General features: G+C 46.2%; 1 protein-coding gene across 8 annotated transcripts in view; it reads right to left on the bottom strand.

The window, feature by feature from the left end:
• LOC147209431 (serine/threonine-protein kinase MARK2-like) overlaps positions 1-26,711 on the bottom strand; it is a 33,018-nt gene extending 6,307 nt beyond the window's left edge. For 6 of the 8 annotated variants that reach the window (XM_086105350.1, XM_086105347.1, XM_086105346.1 and 3 more), the window contains exons 1-17: positions 25,478-26,711; positions 13,915-14,085; positions 12,373-12,426; positions 11,182-11,230; positions 11,023-11,088; positions 10,870-10,940; positions 10,366-10,422; positions 9,465-9,701; positions 8,148-8,267; positions 7,933-8,032; positions 7,744-7,856; positions 7,550-7,624; positions 7,326-7,383; positions 7,023-7,174; positions 6,218-6,312; positions 3,683-3,823; positions 1,145-1,411 (exon numbers count right to left, since the gene is read on the bottom strand). In XM_086105350.1, the coding sequence (XP_085961476.1) occupies positions 1,145-1,411; positions 3,683-3,823; positions 6,218-6,312; positions 7,023-7,174; positions 7,326-7,383; positions 7,550-7,624; positions 7,744-7,856; positions 7,933-8,032; positions 8,148-8,267; positions 9,465-9,701; positions 10,366-10,422; positions 10,870-10,940; positions 11,023-11,088; positions 11,182-11,230; positions 12,373-12,426; positions 13,915-14,085; positions 25,478-25,528 (1,877 nt within the window). In that variant the 5' untranslated portion in view covers positions 25,529-26,711. The remainder of the gene's footprint in view (positions 1-1,144; positions 1,412-3,682; positions 3,824-6,217; positions 6,313-7,022; positions 7,175-7,325; positions 7,384-7,549; positions 7,625-7,743; positions 7,857-7,932; positions 8,033-8,147; positions 8,268-9,464; positions 9,702-10,365; positions 10,423-10,869; positions 10,941-11,022; positions 11,089-11,181; positions 11,231-12,372; positions 12,427-13,914; positions 14,086-25,477) is intronic. The other 2 variants (XM_086105348.1, XM_086105351.1) reach the window with 2 other exon arrangements.
• Positions 26,712-27,688: the final 977 nt, after the last annotated feature.

The following is a 27,688-nucleotide window of genomic DNA, read 5'->3' on the forward strand; positions in this document are numbered from 1 at the left end:
AGAGTGATCTGCACTGTAACCATGGTTACCGTCACCACAGCGTTAACAGTAGCTCTTGCGTGGGAGGACCTCGAGAGTGCCTGTGTGGCTGCGCGTCCGCCCCCGCGCACGGGCGGTACGTTGGATCGCTCCTTTGCCACGGTGCTCTCGACGCTCAAGGACTTCCTTTGATTTAAGCCGACCACTTCCTGCTCCATCGTCCCCCTTCATCTTGGATAACAACAACGCGGCCTCCAGCCTCGCGGACTAAAAAACGCTCACCTTGCCCAACACGCTCATCATACAAGCAGGAACTCAGCTAAGTAAAGCTATGTTTTGCTGAGCTTAATTCACTAGATTGTAGATCATTTAACGATTTATAAATTTTTGGGGTGATTTAAAATTGTAATTAATGAAATGATTTTGTGTAAATATTAAATTTGCCATTTGAAAAAGATTTACAATTCATTAATCATCAATAATATGGTTCAAAATGAGTATACGTGATCTTCGGAAAAGAAAGTCTTTTACCTCATCTACAACTGATCTGGATTATCTGGCTGAGGTCAAAATCAACATTGGTGAAGGCGGTTAAAATTTCATCTGGCCTTACGCGTCACTTCTTGAGCTAGCACCAACGTGGCACATCCGAATTAACCGAGATGGGACTCAAAGTGTGCCTCAAGTCAAGAGTGGAACGCAAAACCGCAAAGACTCCCGCCGCGAGGAGCAAAAGTATGGCGGAGAGTCAGCTGCTCGGACTGCGTTCCCTTCAGACACGTCGGCAAGAGCGCATCGACGGACGGGCAGGAGCGGCTGCCGAGCAGAGATGACATCGCCGTACAGTAGGTGGCTCCTCGGAGGATGTGAGCACATTAAATGACATGTAACATAAACCTAGTTATTTTCTGCTCAGTCTGAAACCTCAAAGGGCCCCAAAAAAAGCTCAAGCTGTACGCGCACTTCAAGGAAGCGGCTGCTATCGCGACGGCTTTCCACTCGCGGCGAGGTTTATTTTTGTCACGCTCATCCGCACGAGCAGAATTTGGAACTCTTGTCATTTTCTGCCACGTCCACTCCACTTCTCCTACATCCTTACACGCTACCATTTTAATTTGACTTTTTTTTCCTTCATTTTAGCAAACTTCTCTTCAGCGCCACTCACCTGCGCACAAACTTTGACGTGAACTTGCTGAAAATCCCAGTGGCACCGTGCGTCCTGCGGGCCTGGCTGTTGCCATGCGAGAGCGACGGCGACGCAGGCCCGCCGGGGTAGGCCGAGCCCTGCTGGTCCCGGGCACCCCGTTGCTGGCCCGCGTGGAACGTGCTGCGGATGCCCACCCCCCGGGAGAAGTTGGTGCGGTCCGTCACCGCGGCGCTGCTGATGTTGTGGGCCGACGGGGAGGCGCCGGGTGCCCGCTGAGGTGGGGCGCTGCAGGAGAAAGTGGAGGGCGGAGTGGGTGAATCATGAGAGGAAGTCAAAGGCGGCAAGAAAAACATGAACAGAAAGCTCGCTGGCACTACGAGTGACATATGATGGAAAAGGCATTTTTCTTCACTGCCTCGGTAATCCCATGCCACAATTCAATCAATCAATTCACAATTCACCAATGAGAAACTCCCGGCCGGCTATGGGGAAAAAGGCTTGGTGTGTATGAGGGAAAATAGCACAGCTTCAGATTATGGTACACCGGGTGACAGAATTATATCAAGACACTTTGGTACCACTTGAATGCCCCTTTCTTCTGGCGGGACCGCCTCGGGGTAGTGTACGACAGACGGGCCTCATGTGAATTTAGACGTCTCAGCTCCTCTCAGCTCATCTGTACGGTACTGATATTAGTCATTCTTGGCAGAGGATAAAGAATAGGATGGTAGTTACTGTTATAGTTGCACGACGCGCTTTTTGCACCATTATGATACTGAACCATCGGTAGTCATCACATCTTTCGTTCCATGAAACGTCACGTGTAAGCCAACAGAATGTGAACATTTCGAATGGCCATGTATGCAGCTGAAACAGGTAGACTTCCACATAACATTTTAATACATTATAATCAGGCTGGTCTTGAAAAAATTGTTTTGGGTGGGAGGTGGGGTAGTGGCTACTGCACTCCTCTATGGGGATGAACAATACCATCTCTCCGATACTCCCAACCAGGTTCTGAACAGCCCGACCGAGCCCATTGCTGAAGGACGCATGCAACATAATGAGACTTCAACGTGGAGCAGACAAAAGCCTCCAAGAGCTCCGAGGGCCACCTTGACATTTACTCGGTGTGTTGCTCTTTTTAATCTGCTGAAAAAGGTCCTGCTACTTGTACAATATTGAGAAAATATTCGGGAAATATCAAAGGGGCCAATAAAGAGACTAAAACACACAAGCCGAAAACAACAACAAAGCTCACACGCCAACACACCGCCGATGAGACCATGTGACATTCTTTCTTCAATGGCATTAGAGATACTCGTCATGGCGTTTTATTTTGAAGTCAAGATGGCGCCCGAGTAATAATAATAATAATAATAGATTTTATTTATAAGCGCCTTTCAAGACACCCAAGGACACTTTACAATAACAAATAACACAAAACAATACGGGTTGAGCAGCGGCAGCCAAAACGCGCCTGAGATGGAGACAGGTGTTCCCCAACCTTTGGCTGCAGTCAGCCTAAAAACAACCACATGCATTGCGTCTACTTTGTCCGGGCGTTCCCCCGAGCGGCAAAGGGTGCACTCAGCATCCTCATGGAACGCTCCACTGCATTTCTAGATTCAGCACCCACAATTAACTCCAAAAAAAAAAGAAAGAAAGAAAGAAAAAAAGAAGAAGAAACAATGAAGGTTCTCCTCGTTGCCACAAAAAACCGCAACGACTTGAATTATGACATTGAACCCGCACACACTTACAGTATGGCCTGCACACTTTAAGTTTCAAAGTTCCCACCATTCTCCGGGATTCAACACACACTAGGAAATCCAAAATCCGTTTTAATAGGCACAGGTAAATTTGACCCAGGACAGCACCACTGCACAGAAACTTTGTAAAACAGAATGACATTTTTAAATTCCACTTTTGTCCATTTGGGGTTGCTTGAAATGACTCATCAAATTTCAAGGCAAAAGAATGACATTCAGGTTACTTTTGTTGCTGTTAAAAAATCCAAACGGGTCAATTTTGCCACAACAGCACACAGGGGTTTTCTCGTAAAAACAAACCAAAAAAAGGGGATTGTTGGTGACCAATAATCAAGGTTATTATCGTTTATGAGAACTGACACTGAAAAGGCATTTTCATTAACGAAACAAAAAAAAATGAAAACACTAAAAAACAACATCTGAAATCTAGTAAAAATGTCCTTTGTTTTCATCTTTGTCAATTACTATTACACATACTTTCAAGGTTCACTTTAAATTTATTATTTCAGTGTTGCTGTACGTTCATACACAAGACGAAAGGTCTTTTATTTTTAATCTTGCACTTGCCAAATATGTCGAAAAATCCGAAGCTAATTAACTCATCCAAATTAAACCAAAACAAACTGTTTTCTAAAAAACAAACACAATTGTTCTAAAAGCAAATTAAAACCAAGTGAATTTAAAAACACAAAAGTCAAAACAAAAGAAGAACTACTGATAATGATTTGAGAGCGAAACCTCCGTGCGCAAAACTGTGTGTGTGTGTGTTTGATGAGAGACTTGCCTGGGTCGTGGTGCATGCAGGTCAGAGGGGCATGGATGATTGGAGGAGGACAAGGACTTGTGGTGGCGGGGGCGCGAGGATGAGGAGGAGAGGATGGCGGCGGCTGAGGCAGTGGAGGCACGGGAACCCGGAGTGTTTAGGCTGGGAGGGACGATGTCAGGACAAGACACACACACACACACACACACACATACACACACACACACACACACACAGTTGTGTGTGGGTGGGCAGTGCAGTGCAGTGAGGTGGAGCATGGTTAGAGGCAGCACATATTAAAAAAGGCTAAATGAGAGGTGGGGAAGGTGAAGAGAAAACAGGAAGGCAAGACAGAGGAAGCATTGAGCAAGCCGTTGGAGCATTTATTCGATACCCTACTACATAGGTGTCGAAGTCAGGTCCTGGAGGGCCGCTGTCCTGCATGTTTTCCAAGTCTCCCTGTTGAACAGGTTCAATGTCAGGCTTCCGCAGAGCTTGCTAATGATCTGATCACTTGAATCAGGTGTGTTGCAACAGGGAGACTTGGAAAACATGCAGGACAGCGGCCCTCCAGGACCTGACTTTGACACCTATGCCCTACTAGAACCCTGGAATAGAACAACAACCAGAGGCAAATATTCTTTGTCCTCTGCAAAAAAACAAAACAAAAAAACAAATAAACAATAATTACTGCATCTTATTGAGTCACTTTGGGTCATAGTATGAGTGCTATTTGTTTGTGCCATGACAGGCGCTGTTTATTTAAAAAAAAAAAAAAAAAAGTCTGGTTAACTTCAATGTCACTTCTCGCCGCTGTTGGAGCGGTCATTTTGCAGCTCATCCTTTTTTAAAAATAATACGTTCGGTTCAAGTATACAAAGGTGCTCAGAGGACTGAGGCTCCCCGACTCCAGTGCTTTGAGCACATTTCCTCAACGTCATTTAGGGAAAGCTTGAAAATGATGTTCATGTTAATAAGTAGTAGCATGTCAAGTAGTGCACACTTTTGTCGAGTGGCATGTCACTGTTCGAGTAGTGTGCAACACTGTCTTACTGGAGATGACCAAGTAGTAGATGGACGATACAGCGCACAAGTAGGAAATGCAGAAAAATGCTCTTCTAGCTTGCCACAAAAGTGCAGACAGACAGACGGACAAACAGGAGGCTAACTGCTCAAACTTACACTGTCACGATTGAAAGGGGAAGTCGGGTTAAAGACGTGTTCAATGCACCCCTACTAGTCCAAACAAGGTACTGTGATTACTGTCGACTTTGTGGAATATGAATTAAACTGCAAAAGCCACCCATCTTTATCCATCCCAGTTGAAGGGGTGGGGGGATAATTTGCCACTTGAACCAGAATGCCGTGATGAGACGAGTGTGGGTGCATAAAACAGATTGTAAAGAAAATGTTAGACTGGACTTCCCCCCTTCAAATAATTCATGATGAGTCATGAGTTGTCGCCTTTCATGGATATCTATATATCTATCTCTATATCTCGTGTGGCTACACCCGACAACCACGTTTGTGGGCCGCGGGGTGAATTTTCATGCGCAATGGCTGTGTGTGCATGGCCGTTACTGTGTAAGCCTATTAAGGGGGGGACCACGTCATGCCGCTCGGAGTTAATATTCTATCACAAGTCATTTTAATCTCCTTAGAGAGGGGAGGGCGAGAACCCAAAGACGAGAATGGGAGGAATAAAGGTGGGGAATGGAAAAGGGCTCCGATATAAATAAAAGAGCACAGGGGCAGAAAGAAAAGAAAGCTAATTGGGGAGTCAGTGGGCGTTGACACGTACTGGATACAAGAATGAATGACATGACTGAAACCCACAAGAGAAAAAAAAAAAGCAGCGCTGTCTCAAATGACCACTGGAGGATGAACAAATAAAAACAGATTCTCTTTTTGGTAGCGGGCCATTTGAGACTGGCGAAGAGCCAAACAAGTCATGGAGCGGTGAAAACGATGGAAGGCTGCGTCAGTTGGGAGATTGAGGGGTTCGTGTTGAATGCGAATGAAAAGCTACCAACAAAGCTTTGGCCGGTTCAGCGTGAGTGCTGCGTACGTCTTTCCGCTGCGTGTGCGGACGTGTGCAAGGTGTGTTAAAATGCAAGTACAACAGCTCCGGGTGATCAAGCACTTTTGAGATTTGCGAGCTCCTTTTGAACGGTCAAGGGAAAAGCGGCTCATGTCAATGTGTGCCCACCAAATTCCACCACTGTTGCGCTGGTTTCCGTCGAACCCATTTAGGTAATCTGTATAATCTACTGGAGGTTTGGCCTAAATTCTCAAGAAAGCCTGATTTCCTCGTCCGGCAGGGTGGGATGGGGTCAAATCTGGAGTAGTTCTCCCTGAGCCGACTGGCGCAGCTCGGTGAGAGCACCAGCCAAAGTCTGGGACTGAGCCACAGACAGCTGGCAAGATTGCCTCATTCGCAAAGCAGGGTGAGGCAGTTTGTCGTACATTATGTTAGCCGAGCTTCCTCCCGGACGGCTTCGGGTCGCTATCAAAGAGAAAAAGAAAGCGCCTATGTTTGTACATATTCGTGTATACCTGTCCTTGCCGTTCTGGATGCCCTGACCCAGTGTGGCTCTCTCAGTCAGAGGGGAATTCCGACTGCGACCAGTGCCAGTTGACAGGATGCTATTCTGAAAGGATAAATGAGAGGAGTCAACCAATAAAACGGATTGGACTCAAAACAAATAAAATGTCACCAAATGGCCATGTCTGAAAAATGGAACAACTATGACTAATGTTGTCTTTTCACTCTGAGTCTATGTTCCGTGTTGTTCTAGTCACAAGGTCACAAATCAGGTTAATTACTAACTAGCTTCCGTTTTGATCTTTGGAACATATCATCAGATAAAATACAGCCGACACCCGTATTTTCTTGACTTCCCTTGAGTTGATTGTCAATGGCGTAGGGCTCAATGATTTTGAAAAACCAAATGGCGATTATAAATACAATGATTTTTTTCAAGGTCCTATTCCAAAGCATTTTTTCTTTTTCACAAAGAAGCTCAAGCCCATCTGTATTCCAATCAACAATATCAGATTTATTATACACACATTTCGGTTTTATAGATTAGGTTTACGCTATTCAAATAAACCATGAGTTCATGTCAAAGACAATTTCTTTATGTTCTTCCAATTGGAGTTGTTAACTTACGAAACACTGTCTTGCAGTCTTTTAAGCGTTTCATTAAAACAACAACATGCAAACGTGTGGACGGCACATCAAGCACTGAATTTATCTGGAGACGATCTAAGTAAGCCATAAAATTCAAATAAAAGCGGATTCATTCTTCTTCAGCTCTAAATTTGTGAATTCATGTGGTGGAAATGCACCGGAGCTCACAGTGGAGGGCGTGGCGCTCTTCTTGCGGTCGGAGGGAACGAGGGGGCTGGCTGGCACCTTGGTCGTGGAGCTGCCTGACGAGCCTTTCCTCCCAGAATCCTCTCCGGCAGTCCTGTGGTCTGCTTGCCCCCCTCTTCTTGAGTAAGAGGAGCCTGGAGAGGAGATATTAAAGTCAACATCTTTACAGACCAAAATCCTGAAATCTGGGCAATACCCCTCCCCGCCATTTTGAATGTAATCCCAGCGAATCTTTTTTTTTTTTTCCCAGCTTCTCTGCCCTTCAATGACACACGCCAGGCTCACCCTGGTCAGTAGCTCTGCGGTTTTGAGGCTTCTGGTTGGACGATACGCTGCGCTGTACCTGAGAAAGACGGAAAGGACATTGAGGTCGCTTTGGGATTCAGCTGAGCACTCGAGCATGCGGGTAAATGAGGTTTGCGGAAATGGTGATTGTGACGCCGCCGTCATTTATGGCAGCGGCTGGCCACAATACAGAGGCTATTGGTTAATAATGGTTCCCATTGTACCTTGTGTGGCGGGGAGGGGGCATTTATGTTGCTTACATCACTTCCGGGCCGGGCCTTGACACCACCCTCATCCAGCTGATAAACAAAAGATTAATGGAGATATTTAACGACAGCCTCAATGCTGACACGTCCGTGTCACATGGAGATCCTGACGGGAAAAAAAAAACAAAGAAAACTGTGGTACTAGTGTGCACCTCAGAGTTCCTATAATCCAGTAGCAGGTAGGTAGCCATCACGTCGTTGTACTTCTGATTCACCAGTGAGTCCTGGATCTCGTCCTGAGAGAATCCCATCTGCAGCATAATGTCTTTGCGTGCGTGGGATACTTCACCGTTAGACTTGTGAACTAAAGATATAAATCACCACCGTGTGTATGTGCCCACCTGTCCTCCTGGGGTCCTTGTAATCTGGTTGGGGTTCGATGTAGGGTTTGAGTTCTTCCTCCTCGTGTCCCACATTCATCCATCGGTCCCTCATTATCTGCTGCTGGGAGAAAAATCACTAAAACACTTTGGCGACGAACACATCAGCCATAAAAAAACATTTTAGAGGGTCTTGCAGAGAAAAGTGGCGTGGTGATGTGAGTTGACGTGGGTACCTCAAGGCTGCCTCTTTTGGAGGGGTTGAGGATGAGGAATTTCTTCAGCAAGTTCTCACAGTCAGTGGACATGTAGAACGGAATCCTGTATTTGCCACGCAGAACGCGCTCTCTCAACTCCTGGAATTGGACAGGGCAAAGTTATTTTATGGTCATTCTCACTTTCCACCCTTCATCTAACGGAATAAACAGTTAAACAAAACCAAATGCTAAATGGCAAAAACAAGTATCCGTTCGATACGGTGGACCACAGTACTCTCTTGGCTCGTTCGCAGCACCAGATGGGCATTCGTGGTTGCGCTCTCGAGTGGTTTGGCTCCTACTTGGCTGGCAGGACTTTTTGCATTTGTCTTAGTTGCTCTGAGTGCCACTCTGCCCACGGTCATATGGTGTTCCACAGGGTTCAATTTGGGGCCCCTGCTGTTTTCATTTTATTTGCTGCCATTAGGTTCCATCTTACGAAAGCATGGCATTTCCTTAAGTTGCCATGCAGATGACAGTCAGATCCATGTCCTGCTAAGCAAAAAGGACGTCATCGCCTCAGGGCCATTTCTTTCTTGTCTGAGAGGAAAGCAAAGCATGGATGGCATTGAACCTTTTCAGTAAAAGAAGAGAGAAATTCAGGTGTTTGTGTCAGGTGTCAGCGAGCCTTGTAGATCCCTCCCTGCTGACTTGGGCCTGATCCCGCTTATCCTCATGAGGGTTGCGGGTATGCTGGAGCCTATCCCAGCCATTTTCGAGCAGTAGGCCAAACTTGTTGCCAGCCATTTGCAGGGCACACACAGACAAACAACCATTCACACCCACAATCACACCTGGGGAAAATCTAGATTGGTCATTTAACCTATTGGGCAAGAAATAAAGTGGACTACAGTACATTAACCAGCGCCAGTCTGTTAAAGACATAGTAAGGCAAGTAACATTGGTGTTTAACAAAGCCATACACAGAGTGAGGCAGTGAAATGGCAAACTTGCTAAACCGAGATACTTCACAGGAATGTTAATATCAACATCACATTAGGTATCAGATCGCCCACCCAAAATGTGTCGGCACGTCCAGGATGCGTCACGTGGGTGCTGCCTGACTTCACAGCATGATAGGTGGCGTGAAGAAAAGCAGTACGCACCAAGCCTTGATCACTTCTCATCGAAATACGATTCTAATAAATAGTCACTCTGGCTCATACTGGCGTAATCCAGTTGGTAGAAGGAAAAGAAGCCAAGAAGAGAAACGCTGCAACCACCCACACTAAACAGACAGACCGCTTATGTAAGACATGGATCCACACGCACATGGACTAGTCTGCCAGTCCCAACCTTGAGATTTTGTCCATCGAAAGGCAGAGAGCCGCTGACGAGCGTGTAGAGGATGACCCCCAGGCTCCACACGTCCACCTCGGGCCCATCGTACTTCTTGCCCTGGAACAGTTCAGGCGCGGCGTACGGCGGGGAGCCGCAGAACGTGTCCAGCTTGTTCCCCAGAGTGAACTCGTTGCTAAAACCAAAGTCTGCGATCTTGATGTTCATGTCGGCGTCCAGGAGCAGGTTCTCTGCCTGCAAACGGACAATTCAAACCGAATGGGTGGAGGACAATTTTTCGGATGTGGAGAAATACTTTGGAAGCCTTGCTACTTGAGTGTGCCTGAAATATTGGTTAATACGGTGGAGGGGTTGTAGTCGCAGGCAAGGTAGCACACAATGGGCAAACTCAGCGATGACACTTCCTGAAGCTTGAAGGGAGTTATTGAGTAAGTGGACCCTGGTTGCCTAGCAACAGGTGCACTCTTCCTTTTCACTTGCTCTAAATATTCTCTACCTTCTGCGCGATTGCGATCGGGAGGCTGGAGACAGCTTGAATGGAAACGATGTCGACGATGATGAGGGGTAAAACTCAAGATAACCGCTACACTGCATTATTGATGAAAGTATCATTGATCGCGTTACTGTGAAATTCAGACTCATTCAACAACCAATCAAAATCCACATCAGTGTTAAGCCTGTGACATTGTTTTCGTGCCAACCCACTGCTGAGTGGGATTAGCACAGGATGCGCAAGCCCGCAATACTACGATGCGTTGGGGTCTGCGCTCCAGAAAACGGTTTTTTTGGACTGTATAAGAAAATAGTCACAGCTTTAATGCAGTAAGTGTATGACGCGATAGACAAAAGAGGCTTGGTCGCCACCATTTCATAATCATGTGCGAGTGTGTTTTGTCACCTTGAGGTCTCGGTGTACTATACACTTCTGATGGCAATACTGCACCGCTGACACAATCTGGGGAGTGAGAAAGTGAGCAAGGGACAGAGAGCAGAAGGAGGGTGAGTGAATAACGCAAGAAAAAAAAACACAATTAGGAAGCAATTGTAAAGATAACGCAGGGCTGGACGGTTGTTCTTTTTTTGGGGGGGGGGGGGGGCTTCTGTATTTTTGAAGTGATGTGCACTGCCTACTTAACAAGAGATGGAGAGGGAGTGGCGTTACTCAAGCTAAGACATACAGCATTGTGAATCATCAAATGACGTTAAATTGTTTGTTGTTACTTATCAAGTATCATCTACAGACAAGTTTGGACAAACATTTTTTTTTCTGCTGGGAGAAAGCACTTTTTTGATGCTGGGAAACGTTTGAAAACTTCCAAACCTGTTCTGAATGCTGCTGCTTTGTGCGTAAGCCATCAAAATGGTAAATTGAAGGAATTTATATTGACGCACTGGAACATACCTGTCGGAATTTGGCACGGGCTTCTTTCTCCTTCATCCTGCCATGAGCCACCAAGTAATCAAACACCTCTCCTACAAGACGGGCACACAATTGGGGCTCCATTCCACTCCTGCACTTGAATCAAAAGCTCCCGCGCATCACACGCTCGCTCACCTCCGCTGGCGTACTCCATTACCAGGTACAAGGTCTTTTCGGTCTCGATCACCTCAAAGAGCTTAACTGATGGTAGAGGAGAATGCAAAAAAGATGGTGAGTGGCCATCATTTGCACCCTTTCCATTTCGTTTGAAGCGTGGCAGTCCTTTCAACTCACCTATGTTGGGGTGGTTCAACATCTTCATGATCCTCACCTCACGGAAGAGCTAGCAAACAAGACGCGCACACACAGAGACGGCTGGGTCAAACACTCAACGGACACAGGCGGCGCTCCAAACTAAATAAACACCATCTTGAGGTTTGCGTGTGCCTGCCAATAGAAAGTCTATGTGTCCATGGCAACACCACATGTGGTCGGGAGGCCCTTGATTAGGGGCTTAACGATTTTAAAAATAAGCAAATTGCTGTTTTTCTTTCTCTCAATATTGGAATTGAATAAGCTTTTTTTTTTTTAACAAGCTCCCTCAAACACGAGCGATTAATTTACCTGTATCTCAAGGAACAATAGTCGATGCATTGTATTGTGTGAATGTTTTGGCTTCATCGGTTAGGCTTACACTAAGATTAGACTTTTCATGTTTGATGAAACAATGACGTGTACATTTCCAATTCCTAAGGGCTGAACCTGTTTAGAACTGACAGAAACAAAAAAGTAAAATAGATAAAGAATAAAGCCTACTGACTGACATGAAACACTGGTTGTTGCCGGGGGGGGGGGGGGGTGTCCCTCAAAATTGACGCCTTTGCCAAGTGTTTGATTGTAAGGTGTCCTTGAGTGTTTTGAAAGGCGCTTATAAATAAAATGTATTATTATTCAGTGAAAATTGCATTCTGCTACTGTGTGCGGTCGATTTGAATTTGAGTAATTGTTGAGCTCTGGTCCTTATGGTCATTGTTGGGGCAAAATATTACAAGAAACAAATGGCAATCTGACTTTGTGAAAAATCTGGATCTGAGCATACTGATCCTTCTTTTTGCGCAAATCTGACAAGCAGTGGCTGTTATGTGGCAAGCACAGCAGTGGTTCTGCATTATTTGTCGTGATGCAAACACACATGGCGAGAGTGCACTTGTGTGTGTGTGTGTGTGTGTGTGTGTGTGTGTGTGTGTGTGTGTGTGTGTGTGTGTATGTGAGAGAGTGAAAGTGTGCATGTGCGTGCAAGTGGACACCCCACCCAGCCACGATCAAGGGAAGTAATTGCAGTTTATTTCCTGTCATTAAAACTCATTGAAAACCAGACCGCTTCAGAAAAGCAGAGGAAAGGAAGAGTTAGAGTGACCATTAGATTTTTGTAAATGTGTGTGTGTGTGTGTGTGTGTGGTTGGGAGGGGGTGGGGGGCAACCCACCTTCTGCAAACTGGAGGAGTTGAGTTGTGTCTTATCAATGATTTTCACAGCCACCTAGAAGGCAAAAAACAAAAACAAACAAAACAACAACATGACTTGCATGCATCGCACAAGCACCTGCACCTCAGAGGACGAGCCGATGGCAAACGTTGGCAAACGGCGGCTTGTGTTGAGGTGTGCAAGATTGACTATAACATGATAGCAGCAGGTGTCAGTTGCATAACGGGGGTCGAATAAAGACACACGTGACGGTCGACGACACGGTATGAAAACACGCAGGGAGCAATGAAACTGAAACAAAAATAGAGTCAGAGGGGAGGGATAAAAAGTGTGAAGTGTGACGGTGTGTGCGGCGGGGGGGGGGGGGCGGGCAATTCAAGAGAGTTCAACATGCAGGAGAACAAAGGACTGAAGACAATTGAGCACTTTCTTTCTTCTTTTTAGTGGTGCTCATTTGACTCCTTGGTGCCCTCTGACTCGCCCTTGTTTTTCCCACTGTGTGTGTGTGTGTGTGTGTGTGTGTGTGTGTGTGTGTGTGTGTGTGCGTGCGTGTGCCAGCGAGTCACATGGGGTGTTATCAGGGTGTCAGGCAGAGAGCTGTCACACGTTGACAGAGCCCGCCCACATCCCTCCTAACCAACGTGCCGTGTTGGTCCAAAGAAGGAGCCCCAGCATGGCTCGCCGCTTTCCCTCTGAAAGCGACACGCCGCAAGTGCATAGCACGCTGAGCCGGAGACTTTCTCCGCGGCGGAAGAAAACGCTGAGCTAATTTTCTGGAAGGGGTTTTATGCTCTCCAAGAGCCGTATGAGCTCTGGCCTTTAAACAGAATGACAGCAGCATGAACATGAACACGCACACACACACCTTCCACCCACCAGGAAGCCGCTTTTGAGGTGTCATGCGGGGGTCTGCCAACAAAAATGGCTGATAGGCGGGTCAAATTTTTGCAGATTCCCCCCCCTTTTTTTTTATACACTTTAAACACATGACAACATAAGATAAAGATGTTCAAATATTCCCCACCCCCTTAAAAAAAAAGTCAGCAACTTTGCTGCGAAGTTAAACACTCAAGCACAAAGGATTCATAGAGCTGCATATTTGTGAATTTTTCCCCCTTTTCAATCTTTCCAAGGAGTTCCCCCAACCTCCCCCCACTTTTTGTGTTCAACACTGATATTTTTTTGTTTAAAAAAAAAAAAATCGCAATGGATTCCAGTGGCTGTCGACTACATACAGATTTGTGTTTTTCGCCGGCTGACCCCGTCCCTTTCCTTTGTGAATGGATGCATTCCACTCGATTACAAAACAGTCAAATGTTCCACCTGTAATCCATATTTCTACAGTTCCAAGCAACAAAAAAGAAGTTACCATATTCATTCAGATTTTTTTTAATTGGTCCAAAATTATCCAAATTTTATGCCGCCAAAAAGAACCTGAACTGACGTCAGTCTCAAAAGTTCCAGAACGGTCGGACAGTAATTCTCACAACAAGCAGCGCAAACCTTCGGGGTTTCTGGCGTGTGTGAAGCCCAGAGATTTACCTCCTTTCCAGTGAGGACGTGGCGAGCCAGCTTGACTTTGGCGAAGTTGCCCTTGCCGATGGTTTTCAGCAACCGATAGTTGCCGATGTGCGGCTGCTCGTCCGACGTGGTCGTCGCGATGGAGTTCCGACATCGCGACATGCTGGAGCGGCCGGACGACGACTTGGAGTCCTGACAATTCCGAAGAAATCAGAACGCACGTGTTATACAAACTGCAGCTTTGGGCTGGGTGGGATAAAATGTCAAAATATTTACAGTGTGCGAACATGATCCCGAATAAAATAACCTTTTAAAAGCTCAACCATTGAAGAAAAAAAAAACCCAGGGATCGACCTCCTTTCACTGCGCTGCGTTCTTTTCAAACGGAACACAATGTCAAAAAAAAATTTTTTTTTAATTGCAGACACTCGTTTTGGCAAGGCTACACTGTATTCCACTGACTTGGTCTTGCCAAAAAGTGAGCAGGTAATGCACCTCAAAGTGTCCAAATATGGCCGTTCGAGGCTAGAGTTTCCTGTTGCTGCTGTTGCTGTTGAGCAACCGCCAACCGGGTCCCCAAAGCGGCTCCTAAAGCCGCAGCGACCCGGGCACCTGCAGACCCAGTTGTCGGCTGTTGACTGGGAACTGTTCGTAGCCCGAAGGCACGTACAACACCGCTCGGAGGTCGTTCCCGAGTCGGGCTCCTGTTGCTGCTGGTTTTCCCATGGTTAATGATTAGCATACAATATTTATCCTCAGACGTGCCCGGATAATGCAGCATACCATTTGTGTTTTTTTTTTCATAGTGCTCCTGGCAAGAAGTTATAGGAAGCGACAGAAAAACAACAACAACAAAAACTGCCACGCTCAGAAGGTTTGAGCACGGCTGGCAACAACCTGGCAAAGCTTCATTGCATTTGTGTGTGAGGGAGCGATCTGAGCGAGCAGGTGAAGGGGGGATCAGGGTCAGAGCGGCTTTGGGGTGACGACGCACGCAGGCGCGCAAGTCCACACACATCCCATGCACGCAAAGGCGCGCTTGCACCAACAAGCAGACGGGCGGGACAAAAATCACACACACAGTACCCCGGCGGAGGGTTTTTCGACGCACTCTCCCGAGTGCCCCTTTCCACACCAACTAGTGATTTGATTTGTGCAATTATCTCGGGACTAATTAGAGGCTCACTCGGTGCTGCGAATAAGCCGCAGACCGCCAACGAGCTCTTGCTCGCTGCGCTGCCACACATTTGTGGCCCTGGGAAACCGGGACAACCATGATTACTTCATTGTGTTTCCCGACTCCGAACAGAGCGTGCGTCTCCCGTTCAACAGCCTGCCTGCACACACGAAAGTGGAACGGGAGCGCTTCATCTCGGTCGGGTGCCAGAATCCGGGAGCCGAGCGGAGATCCTTATGTGGTCTTGTGTGAGGGTGGAGCAAATGAGTTTTATTTTGGGAGCGAGAGGGCGAAGGAGTGGGAGACAAGACAATGTCATTGTGAACACGACTGCAACGCAAAGAGAAGCAACGGGGAGTCCAGTTTCTTATGTTGATGCTTATTCCGTAACGTGAGCGGACTGGACAGTAAATGCCATGAGAAAATAACAGTGTTGCATGAAAACATAAAAGTAGTGTAAAAATATGAACTGCTTTTATAAAGCACAAATCATGTATATTGGAAACGCCCATCGATACGAAAGCGTCATTGGTTCAATGATCTCAGATCGTCGAAATCAAAACCGATTTTCCAATTCCAATTGGCTTCCGTTACACCCCTCGGGTTGGTCTATTGCAAGGGTGCCCGATACGCTGGGAACCCCGCGCTGTGCATTTTCTTCATAAGCAAGGTCGCGGCGGCAATTAGCTTCCCGCGGTTGATCGGAACAAATGCATTTTCGCAATGTTGTGGGGAAAATCTGGTCGTTATCATGAAGTTTAAGTGATAAAGATGTTCGCTGGAAGCAAAATCGGCAGATGGAAAGTGAATGACATGAAATCGGGAACTGTGAACGTTACAGGGGTGGAGACATAAACAGGGCACTTTGAAAAGAGGTTAGACTGTACAATTCATCAATGGCACTGGCAAAGAGCGGCAATCTGGAGCGCCAGGAGAAGCATTTTCAAACAGTACACATACGTACGATAGTTTCTGCACTTAACACGCTGCGAAAGTGCGTCCCGAGCCTACGCATCAGGTCTCAATTAAATTTGGCATCGATTTCCTTTTCACAAACTCTTGAATCGACTTTGTTTTTCTGTTTCATTCACGTTAGGGGCCGTTAGGGCTGTTGCTCATCGGGCGTGCATGCGTATGCTGGAACAGGGACGATCGCGGGAAGTCGGTTGCTTGAAAAATAGATCTTTGGTCAATAAAAAAGTTGGTCAGCCGTGGTCTAGTGAGTGGCGACAGAAACACGCAGCTTTTGGCCTTCTGTAGCTGCTTGCGAGTGGTCTTGTTTTTAGTTAAACTGTTTGGGTCGCTCAATAGTGGGCTGAAAACACTTTGGCGAACCGCGACTCTTCTTTATTTCACTACACTGGAGCATTGGCAAATCTGAAGCTCGTTCCTTAAAAAATTAAAAATAAAAAAGACCAAGTGGTGCTTTGAACTCAAAAGACACATTTTGGAAGAGCCATAAATCAAGGTACCTCGATCAAGATGTCAGTGCTGGACACAAGGGAGCAGGATGGCAACAGCTGCATGAAAAGAGAGACTCTGGCGTAGTGACACGTGAACCAAGCATATTCCTGCCACTGAACCAAATTCTTCATCCACTGAAGCTATGGAATGAGCTTCTGTTAAATGTTAGGCTCGCCGCCTCTCTGTCCGTTTTTAGACACATTTTGGATTCATTGGCCTTTGACCCAACAAGATTTCACACTGTTCGATTATTTTCTGAACGTGCTCTATGAATCGAGTTAAGCTGAGCCAAGTCCGGGCACGTGCGGCAAAGTTATTCCGCTCAAATACAACTGCAGGCTGCTAACCGCATGCTAGCGCAGAGCAAACCTTTTTTTTTTTTTTGTGAGGGAACAACTGGAGACATTGTGGCACTTTTCCAGGGGAAAAGTCATTTTTCACTGACTGGGAGGGTCGCGAAGGGGGTCATAACGCAGGTACTACTTTCTTCAACTCTTTGGTGGCGTTTCATTCCAGGACTATTTTTGTATACCGACTCTTCCTTCATTTTTGGGCAGCTGGAGGCTGACGACTCCCAACGCCCCAGCGCGCACACATTCAAATACACGCCAACCGCATTTTGTGATGTTGCCTTTTTTTTGGGGGGGGGGGGGGGGGGGGGGGTACACATGAAGCGGAACCCTCGTGACTTCACAGAGCCATAATTGCAATAGCACGATCCTGTGAAACTGTCATGCGTTGGCGTAATCACACCGTCACAATCTGACACCGCCCCCCCCCCCCGTCTTCTTGTAGATTTTGTGTCTTGCATGAGACCATTGGCTCCACGCCCCTCAATTGGATCAAAAGCATAATCTTTGAATCAAATTGAATGACTGAGATCCCTCCCTAACACGTGCTTCATGAAATGGCCTCTTGACTCCACATTACAACACCCTGGTAGGTTGCCAGCTTCCCACGCACGACACCCACAGAAACAAAATCTCCCTTTCAAAAACAACACAATCGGTGCGCTAGCTTGAAAATGCAGGTTCTCAAACGTAAGCAGGCATGCCGTCTCAAGTCATGAAGTTCAGGTTGAGGTCAAGTCGAGTCTCGTCATTTTGAGTTGGGCAAGTCTCACGTCCTGGGGCGGGTGAGGAGTTCAGTCCAGGCTAACTGAACACTACCGATGACTTCTTCTTTGTCCTCACTGCCCCGCTGTTGACACTTTTGGGGATCATTACTTGCAATTGAGTGCCTGTGCATTAAGTTTTTTGGTCTTTTTTTTCCCCCCCCTGAACATACACCAAGCAGATTTCAGCTCTGACGTGCATCAAATATTCCGACAGAGGCTGCGCAAACCCCACACGCGGGCGGTCAACTTTAGCACGTCAATGTCGCTGTTTCTCTCGGTTTGGTGTGAGCGGGCTCTTGAACTGGATTACCGTAAGATGCGAGTATCCACCCCTGTGGCACGCATAGCGCAACACAGTCTGAGCTTCTATATCCCAATGGTATATAAATGATCTATTTGGATCGCGGCAGAGATTCGGACTCTTCCGAGCAATCGCGGTAACTCTTGCTAATGACTGATGTCATCGCATTTTCCCCCGGGACAGACTGACACTGGCTTTGGATCCGAAACCACGGAGCAGGAGGTTAAAACACGAGTTGGACTCGGTTGAGATTGCACTGAGGATTGAGAGGAAGAAATTTCATCTATGCTGCATGTCATACATAAAGCATATTTGACAATAAAGATGACCTGGACCTTGACCTTGAGATGTTGACAAAGGTCTCATGTTGATTCAGCACCCAAAGAGAATCAGTCAGCTTTAATGAAGCAAGACAAAAACCTGAGAATATTTCCCGCTGACAGACTGAAATTTCAAGTTTCACGTGAATGTCTTGAAACATTGAACTCATGGTGAAAATAGCAGCGATTTGATTCACAGTTCTGCCATTTCAAAGGCGACGGGTTCCTGTTGTTTCCGTACTTTACCATGATGATCTTACTGTGAATCATTTTGTTTTATTTGCAATTTGCTTGATTTGTTCTGTGCCCGTGCCGCTCTCAAGTCGTTGGGCGGCCACAGAGGGCTTCCCGTTCAAGTGTAATGGGGCACACTAACAGGATGTGTAACTGTTCAACCTAATTTCAGAAGACGGCGACGTTTTTGTACCTGCTTTTGCTGCTCTCACTCAAATCAACATTATATTTTGGCTTTGGTTTCATTTTCACCAATTTACCTTTGCAAAGGGACGATAGAACCCATTCGGAAAGGCTTCCATTACAATTTTGTACACGCAGGCCAATATCGTGAAGGGATCCAATTTATACAGCAATATGATTTTACTTTTTCGTTCACATCACTACTTAGCTGACCGATCATGCAGTTTAAGAACAAAAACAATATTGAGCCACTTCATCTTTTTTTTTTCTTTTCTTCCCTGGCAACCGTTGAGGCACGCAAGCGTCGTGGCGGAGAGGGAAGTCCATGTCGACAATGTGCCGCCACACCTACTAGTCCACTCAACTGGAAAGGCTTGTTTTAAGCTGCGCTCTGTTTTAAACAATCCTATAGACACACACAAACAAACACTCACACACACACACACACACACACACACACACACACACACGCACCCCGAGCCTCACCGCAGCACCTGTTTATGCGACGATTCATAGGGTTGCTGACACAGATCATTCTATTAAAATGTCATTCCAGTCAAGTGAAACACAAACTGTGTGGGGGTGTGTATCTGAAGGAGGGCTACTGTGTGCCACGCCACGGTGAGAACAAAGATGAATGCGCGCGTGTTTGTGTGAGGCAGGTTTTCTGTTGCTAGGACCCCAGCTAGCTCCGTGTCTCCGTGTCTCTCTCTCTCTCTCTCTCGGCTCTTCTGCCTAGCGACTGCGCCACGAAAGGAGCAAGGCAGAATTTACGGTTTCTCGGGCGGGATGACGACGCGCTTGCTACGGATTGTCATACTCGTGCGATGACTCATTCAACGTAAGCAAGAACGAGGAGAGGCCCCAGGGAAAAAAAAAAACAAACAGGGGAAATGTGCCAGTGTTTGCTGTCAGCCGTTTGGCAAGAACAGTGGGAGGTTGACTCGTAATTATCAAATCAATCTTCCGCATTAAAATAAAGCAACATGCCATTAATCCGATTTTTTTTTTGTGTGGTTATACATATCCAAGGCGGCCCGGTAGTCCAGTGGTTAGCACGTCGGCTTCACAGTGCAGAGGTACCGGGTTTGATTCCAGCTCCGGCCTCCCTGTGTGGAGTTTGCATGTTCTCCCCGGGCCTGCGTGGGTTTTCTCCGGGTGCTCCGGTTTCCTCCCACATTCCAAAAAACATGCATGGCAGGTTGATTGGACGCTCTAAATTGTCCCTAGGTGTGAGTGTGGGCGTGGATGGTTGTTCGTCTCTGTGTGCCCTGCGATTGGCTGGCAACTGATTCAGGGTGTCCCCCGCCTACTGCCCGAAGACGGCTGGGATAGGCTCCAGCACCCCCCGCGACCCTAGTGAGGATCAAGCGGTTCGGAAAATGGATGGGTGGATACATATCCAATTCCAAATGACGTCAGGGTGCCATGTTAAACGGAAATCAGTATGGAATGCCGTAATTTGCAATTGAAGTTCAACCGAATAAACGACAAAGACAAGATGTGTAAAGTTCAAACTGATCAATGTTATGGTTTTGGCCAAATGATCATAAACTTAGTATTTTAATGGCCGTAACACGTTCTAAATGAGCTGAGACAAGGTCATGTTTCCCACGATGTTACGTCCCTTTTTCTTTGAATGACATTAAATAAACATTTGGGCACTGAAGACAAAAAAAGCTTCTTTTCTAGCCAATCATGGCACCGCCTGTTCCCAGTGAGCCTGTCACTTGTGGCATGTTACAAGCAGGTGTTTGATGAGCATTCCTCAACTTTCTCAGTCTTTTTTGGGAGGGTTTTGCAGGCACACAATTCCAAGTTAAGGATCAGTTGCTAAAAACGATAAAGATGATCATTTTGAACATTCAATATTTTGTCTTTGCGGTGTACTCAAAAATAGGTTCAACATGATTTGCAAATCACTCTACTCGGTTTTGATTCATGTTTAACCCTGTGTTGTGTGCTTTTAAAAAATTGCATCAAATGTATAATTAAATGATCATAAAAGAGTAACGCAAAACGTTGTTTCAGCAAACATGCCACAAGTCACACAAACTGTTTGCATTTGCGGTGTGATATGAGGCTTTAAGAGGACCGGCCCAAGTCAATCAGATCTCAAGCTCAGATTGTCCATTGACCACACGGTTAGTTCAGTGTGAGTCTTTGCGCCTTGAGAGTGTTTTCATTTTGCTTTTTTATTATTATATTGGCCAAGGAAAGGGGCAAAGAGTCATTGCTTAAAAAAACAAAACAAAAAAAAAACACTGTGGACAGAAACTCTGATAAATGGGGGTTTGAAATGCGATGACACTGCGGACAGGTCTTCTCAAATAAGGAAATGGCCACGTTTGAAAACAGCGCTAGTTCAAAGCCATCGCGCGAACGTGCCCGGCTCGTGTGCGCGTAGCACCCAACACTGAGATGAAGGATGACGTCAGGGGCAGACCTGTATTTCGAGCTCCGTTGGTCTCTTTTCATGAGACACGGGGGAATATCGCCAAACAGGAAAAACCCTACTTCCTCACACACGGACACTAACTAGTGAACGACTGAGCTGACTTGAACTTGGTTGCTCGAGAAAAAGCCAACAGTCAACACAGCTAACACGGTTAAATATGATTTAACCCCCGATTTGTCAATGAACACGTCAACACCGCCTCAGGCGCCATTTGAGGAAACACAGCAGTTTTCCAATCACTTCATCGGATGCTGCCAGTGAAGGGTTTATTGATAGACGGTGATGAAACGGGAAATGGTCAGTGTTACCACCTTAAATAGCAGCTATTGTTCCTACTTCTTTGTTCTTTGAAGTCAAGATGGCGCCCGAGTAGGCAGCCGTCGGCAAGTGCTCTCATGAGCCTTGCTTTTTTTTTTTGTTGTTTTTTGGTTTGTTTTGTCACTTTGTGTTTGTTGTTACATCGTGTGGACCTGATGTGGACTTTCTTCAGCATTTTTTGGCCACGACATTCATCAAGGAGGAGACTCTGTGCTTGGTGGTTGCGCCTTCTCGGCAGCATGGGTATGCCAGCACTGTTTTTGCCGGGGAGGAATGTCGGCGCCATTTGACTGTCGTTGCTGGACAGTCCCGGGGCGCTTGTGTCTTGCGCCCGTTATGGGCAGCATTTTTCACAGCCCCACTTTGTTCAGCGGAGAGATCGGTGCTGTTGAACGGTCTGCGGCTGGATGGATGTAAGGCTTGAGGAGCCGACGATGAGAAGAAAGGAGCGTTAGCGCGGAGCGCCGATGCGGATGTGGAATTGGGAGTCGTGGCTTGGAATTGAAGTGGATTTACATGGGACAGGAGATGTGAGCCAATCTCTTTTTCGTCAATGGACGCTACAGCTTCGTGTTTGCTTTCAAAACCTAGCTTGTAGCAGACGTGTGCACATTTTCAGCATGGCGTCTCTGATCCACTGGTGAAAGGACACTTTGATCCTCTCCTCTTTCATCTATAACTGCTTCAGAGAACAAAGTGTATGCAGAAAAGTGGTGAAGATTGCACGACTGTCTGTGTCCTATGTGTTGTGTTATTTTTGTTATTTTGACTTCAGAATGGCACCGCGTGAGTGGCTGCCTTTCCAGCAGCTCCTATATTTTGTTGTTCTACTTCTTCCTTTCATAACTTTGCTGCTGTGAACCTGGAATTTCTCCATTGCGAGACTAATAAAGGTTTTCTTATCTTATCTTATCTCATCTTACTTAACATGAGCACTTGTAAGTGGGCCACAGCGTTGCTCTTACGTCAACAATGAATCAAGATTTGGGAGTTTTACGCAAACCAATCCAAATTAGGATTCATTTTCCTTTGTTCAAAACACAAGACATTGGGGACTTTCTTCTGAACAAGCGCCGTTTCCGTCATCCCATAAACTCATGTTCAAGACAGCCATACACATTCAAGGCTCGATGATATACCCGGCCCGTGAAGTAGATTGGAGGTTTTGTACGTTTTTCTTACACTTTTAGATTTCCTCTGTCCATCGGAATTATCGCAAAGCTGACTTCGGGCGGAAGGCGGACTCCACCCAGAACTGGTCGCCAGCCAGTCGCAGGGCACATATTATTGAAACAAGCAAGCATATCTCCACCGTCACTGAGGGGAAACTGCCCGAACACAAGTCAGGCAGCATGTACCGCTACACCATTAGCGACGCGCAGGGCCATGTGGAAATAATTTTCTTTTTGTTAGAATTGATAAGATGGCATTTTAAAAAAAAGTAGCGAAGGGAAGGTATCGGCATTGAACATTTTTGATTGACAGCCATCCTTGCGCGTGACAAATACCCCTTCCCGGTCCCGCCCTCATCTCCGGGGACCACCCAAATGACTGACTGCTCTTCCTGTGTTTGGCCATTCTTTGATCCAGTATCTTGGGCTTCCTCATCACTGGGTGGATTTGAAAGCTCTGCATGGCTTCTTTGTTGCTTTGAATCAAATGAACTTTGGAAGCACCGCAAGACAAGGCCCCTGCTCTTTCAAAACCTGCAATTCTCTTCTCTGAAAACACGTTTGAGAAGGCAACATTTCAATTTCAAGTTAACACCAGAAGACATCTATCTCAATTGTGAACTTGGCAGTTGGCGTTTCTCTGCCGAAAATGTGTTATTTCCAACTCAAGTATCAGTGATCTAGGTCATAGTAATCGGCAAAGGTTGAATTGAGGCGAGTGGAGTCTTCCTGTTTGTTCGGGAATTTGGTGTTTTTAAGAATTTCATTTCACCAAAACATTGTAAATTGACTCAGGCAACTACGTTATTAAACATAACAACATGCGTGTAAGGGTGCAGGTATTATTCTAAACTTCAAATGTAGTACTTGTCACTTGAGTGTGTCTGGCTTCAGAAAGGCGGGGTTTGGACAGGTGAGTGACGTGGGTGTCAGCGAAGGAGAGCGTGAGTTGGCTGGCTTGAAACCTCTGCATGTTGATGAGTGACTCGTGTTGCGGCCATTGGCAGTTTGTGTCGAAATGTGCTGATCGTGTGTTTCGTTGAGACACTGATTGATCGTGACTGGCAGCTGTGCTGTGTCTATGTGCATGACAATAAATTCTAACGGGTGAAATGTGGATACATGAAATTCGCTAACAGTGATACATTGACGTATCATTGTGGTACATGTTACAGTTTAGTTTTTTTTTTTTTTGGAAGTGTGAAATCCATCGCGACAACTTTTTTCTTTACTTTTATGGCCCTTATTTAATTAAATAGTGACATAATTACATGCGGCAAGTAAACATATACGTCTTCGGTGTAGCATGCATCCATCTTTTGACCACGCGAACAAGGGCGCGATGGAGTCTGGCTTTTTTGAGTGCACTCGGCTATTTAGTGATGTGTGGTTTTTCGATACGTTCTGATAGTCATCAACCCATCCCGGTTTTGCTCCATGAGACAGAGCTTCAATGGATAAAAGCCTGTCGCTTCAGTCGTATTTTGCTCACTTGTCTGTACAGTTTAAGTTCTTCCTGTCTTGCCTTCTTGGGATTAATCAATGCGATTGATGTGCCGTGGTTTGTTTTGACATTTTTTCAATTACTAACAATGAATAGTGTTTTGTGGGTGTCACTGGATGATAACTACAACGGAAAAGGGGATAATTTGATTCAATAGAATAGAGGGTTAACGTCAAGTCAATACATACTGAAGAAGCTTGTCCTCATATCAGAAGTTAAAATTATCTGCATTTATGGAGACCACTTTTGGGGTTAGTTCTTGCCTCCTTGGTTTATTTTGAGACCTGACGCCTTTCTACATGTGGCCTTTATGAGATAGCAACACATACTTTTGGAAAGTTGTGCAGCAATGGTACACAAGTGAATTGAACGGATGGATTGCAGGGCAAACAGAGGACCAAAAACAGGGCTTCATTGAAAAACTACCAGCAACGGGTGAATCGTGTCAAACCACAGTTTTTGTCTTGGATGATATTTCTCATAGTAATGCTTCCTGAAATTATGATTACAGCCAATTCTGCCTTGGGTACAAATTTAGGATCGTCCCAAATCTGCAACATGCATATCAGGTTGAACCCACCCTTTTATATGGATTAAAAACATGAATTTGAGAGCCCTTATTAACCTTTTTACTTGGGAGTGTGAGGATACATGTATTGGGGAACACCTTTGTTCCCGCAAAGGGCAGGAAGTGCTATGCCCTCGAGCCACACAGCTACCCTGTAAACAAACACAGAGCAGCTCAGCATCTGGCTAAGAACGCCTCGGCTCGAGATATCGTTTTGTAGTTGCAGGATACCAAAGTGATCTGAATATCGGTGCAGTTCCACAGAACCTTACAGTTGTATTCGAACCGATTCGGTTTCGCCCCAAAATATTCACTTTGGACCATCCTTACATTCTTTGACTATGATAAGTTTTTCACTACTTTATGTTGTCTGTATCTGTGTTTGGTAAGCTTTGCATTGATATCAGCATTTTGAGAAGAGCATAAATATTTAGAGTCAAGAAAGTCCGACACTGGGATACAACCTACATCGAAGAAAGTCCGACACTGGCATTCACCCGATATCATCTTGGCATTCAGAGGTTGGCCGGGAATTGGTGCATTTTCACCATCATAACGTTTCATAACTTTCTGAATATTGTCCACTGCAAAATGATAATTTTACCACAGGAATCGGTTCCTACAAACACAACAATGTTGCACTTTTCTCAGCAGACAAACTATGTTGCATTTTCCTAAAAATAAAAGATCAGTGTCAAGATGTAAGTGCAATTGTGTGGCTGTATTTTGTGCAAATTGACTATTCATTGATCGACGTGATGATCTTACCTGCACAGAGGAATTTTCAATGACTTGCACCAGTGGGGTTCTTGTTGACATGTTGGCTTGATTTGAAGACTTGATTTGTTGATGCAAAAAAGGCGCAAGGGAACAGTGACCCAAAAGAATGACTAATCAGTGGCTTATATACATTTAAGCTCTGTGTGGGTACAAAATGAAAAAAAAGAGCCCCAGTGCTAGCCCGCTAGCAACACGTCACAGTCCGTGAATCAACAAGTTGGATCCCACATCTGCACATCAGTTAGCTTCGCTAGCTCAACCGCGCTTCCCATCTTTGTTGGCACAAAAAAAAACAATGCCAATGTGAGGGGTTCGGGTTTGTTGTTGCCCTTCAAAGGAGTCACTGGCTGGCTAGTGGGGCTGGTTTAAAGAGACAAGGTTCAACTAGGTGGCTAGCATGCTAAAGCCAGCACGACACCGAGGGAATAGACGACAAACGGCTGTTGTGTGTTTCCGTAAAACGAATTTATCGCCAGGTCTTGTGTTTTTATTGTGTGTCCCCCCTTACAAATAGTTTTTTTTCGATGTGTAAAGAAAAAAAAATCAGGCCGAAAAAAAAAACCTTCCAGGCCAAAGTTATTCCCGGCGAGGTCCCCGTCGTCCCGACCTTGCCAACTCACACGAAACAATCGTCCCCAGCGAGATATCCAGGGTGGGGTGTCCAAAGAATAAAAACACCACCATGTAAAACGGTAACATGTCCCAGGTGAGAATTTGTTTTTCGTCTTCTTTCTTTCTTTCGTTTTTAGTCCATCGAGCTAGCCCGACTTTCCTTCAAGGCGGAGCTAACTAGGCTAGTTCGCTAGCCGCTAGCGCTCCAGCGGCCACAGGCGGTGGAGGAGGAGGAGGAAGAAGAAAAGACGACGAGGGGGCTGGTGCCAAACACGCGAGACGCCAAAGTCCAAAATCCACGAAAGCCAGCGGCGCTCTGGCGTTCATATGACTAACTAATAAGGCCGTTCACCAGAAAACGCACTGCACTGCGGTATGGCCGATATATACCCAACCAAGCCAAAGTACCCGACGATGATGACGATCCACCAGCAGCTTGTTCGAGTTTGGAATCAGGTTGTACGATCCATGATCGACGAGGTTGTGGGGAAGCGACGGGCTGCGTCCGAATGCTGTCTAAGCGCAGCAGCCAGCCCTCATACCGGAACAAGCTCGCGGCAACATGGCTGCTTGCACCATCGAGAGACAACCGGGGAGCCGGGGGAGGGGGGGGGGGGCAAAGGAGGTGGAGAGCGAGTTCGGCTCTCCTCGGCTTCTTCCGGGAAGCCCAGCGGTGACTGCTTCCCATTAGTGGTGTGTCGTTCGCGAACGAGCCGGCTCTTTGAAGTGAACGATGGGACTCGGCTCCTCATTGGGAGCCGGTCCGAATAGGAGCCGACTTTTTTTTCTCCTGTTTTTTTTCCCCCCTTCGGTGAAAGCCGCACGTGATTGGTCAAGATCCGTGGTAGAAGAGGAAGGGGAGGGTTTTACACACACACACACACGCACACGCTGCAGTTTAGAGAAGGGGGAGGGGATAGAGAAGAGACACACACAGCAGCACACTGAGCAGCACGCAAACAAGACAAACGAGGAGACGAGAGAGTTAGTGAGCGAAAAAAACAACACGGTGGAAAGCGGAAAGGTGAGAAAATGGATAGGAAACGCAGTGAAATTTGGACTCATTTCAATTTAATTGATAGTTCAAAGGCGGCGTGTAGACTGTGCAAGGTTAAAATATCCCATCGATCAGGCTCCACAAATAACCTGCACAGGCACATCAGAAAAGTCCACCCATCAGTACAATTTGAAGAGAAAAGACAAGCAAGGGAACCAGCTATTAATGAAGGTGCTAGTGTGTCTGCAACTGTTGCTGCTCCTGCAATGTCACAACTGCCTAGATGTACAACCCAGAGCTCTATGAGCCACTTTATGCAAAAAGCTATAAACCAGCAAAACAGAACACAATTGACGAGGAACTGGGTATTATGATTGCAAGTGATTTTCAGCCATTTTGTGTTGGATGTGTGTTGTCGCAACATCTGTCCCCTCAGAGAGAATCTTCTCCAAAACAGGGCAAATATTAACAGAGAGGAGAAACAGGATCAACCCCTCAAAGCTGAGGCACTTGATTTTTCTTCATGCCAATCTTCGCGAAAGACAAGTTAAAACTTTTACCTGGGTGCTGCTTTCTTCTTTTTGTTTTAC

The sequence above is a fragment of the Hippocampus guttulatus genome, chromosome 2 (genome assembly GCF_054856545.1).
Source record: "Hippocampus guttulatus isolate MCC_2025c chromosome 2, RoL_Hgut_1.0, whole genome shotgun sequence".
NCBI classification, from domain to species: domain Eukaryota; kingdom Metazoa; phylum Chordata; class Actinopteri; order Syngnathiformes; family Syngnathidae; genus Hippocampus; species Hippocampus guttulatus.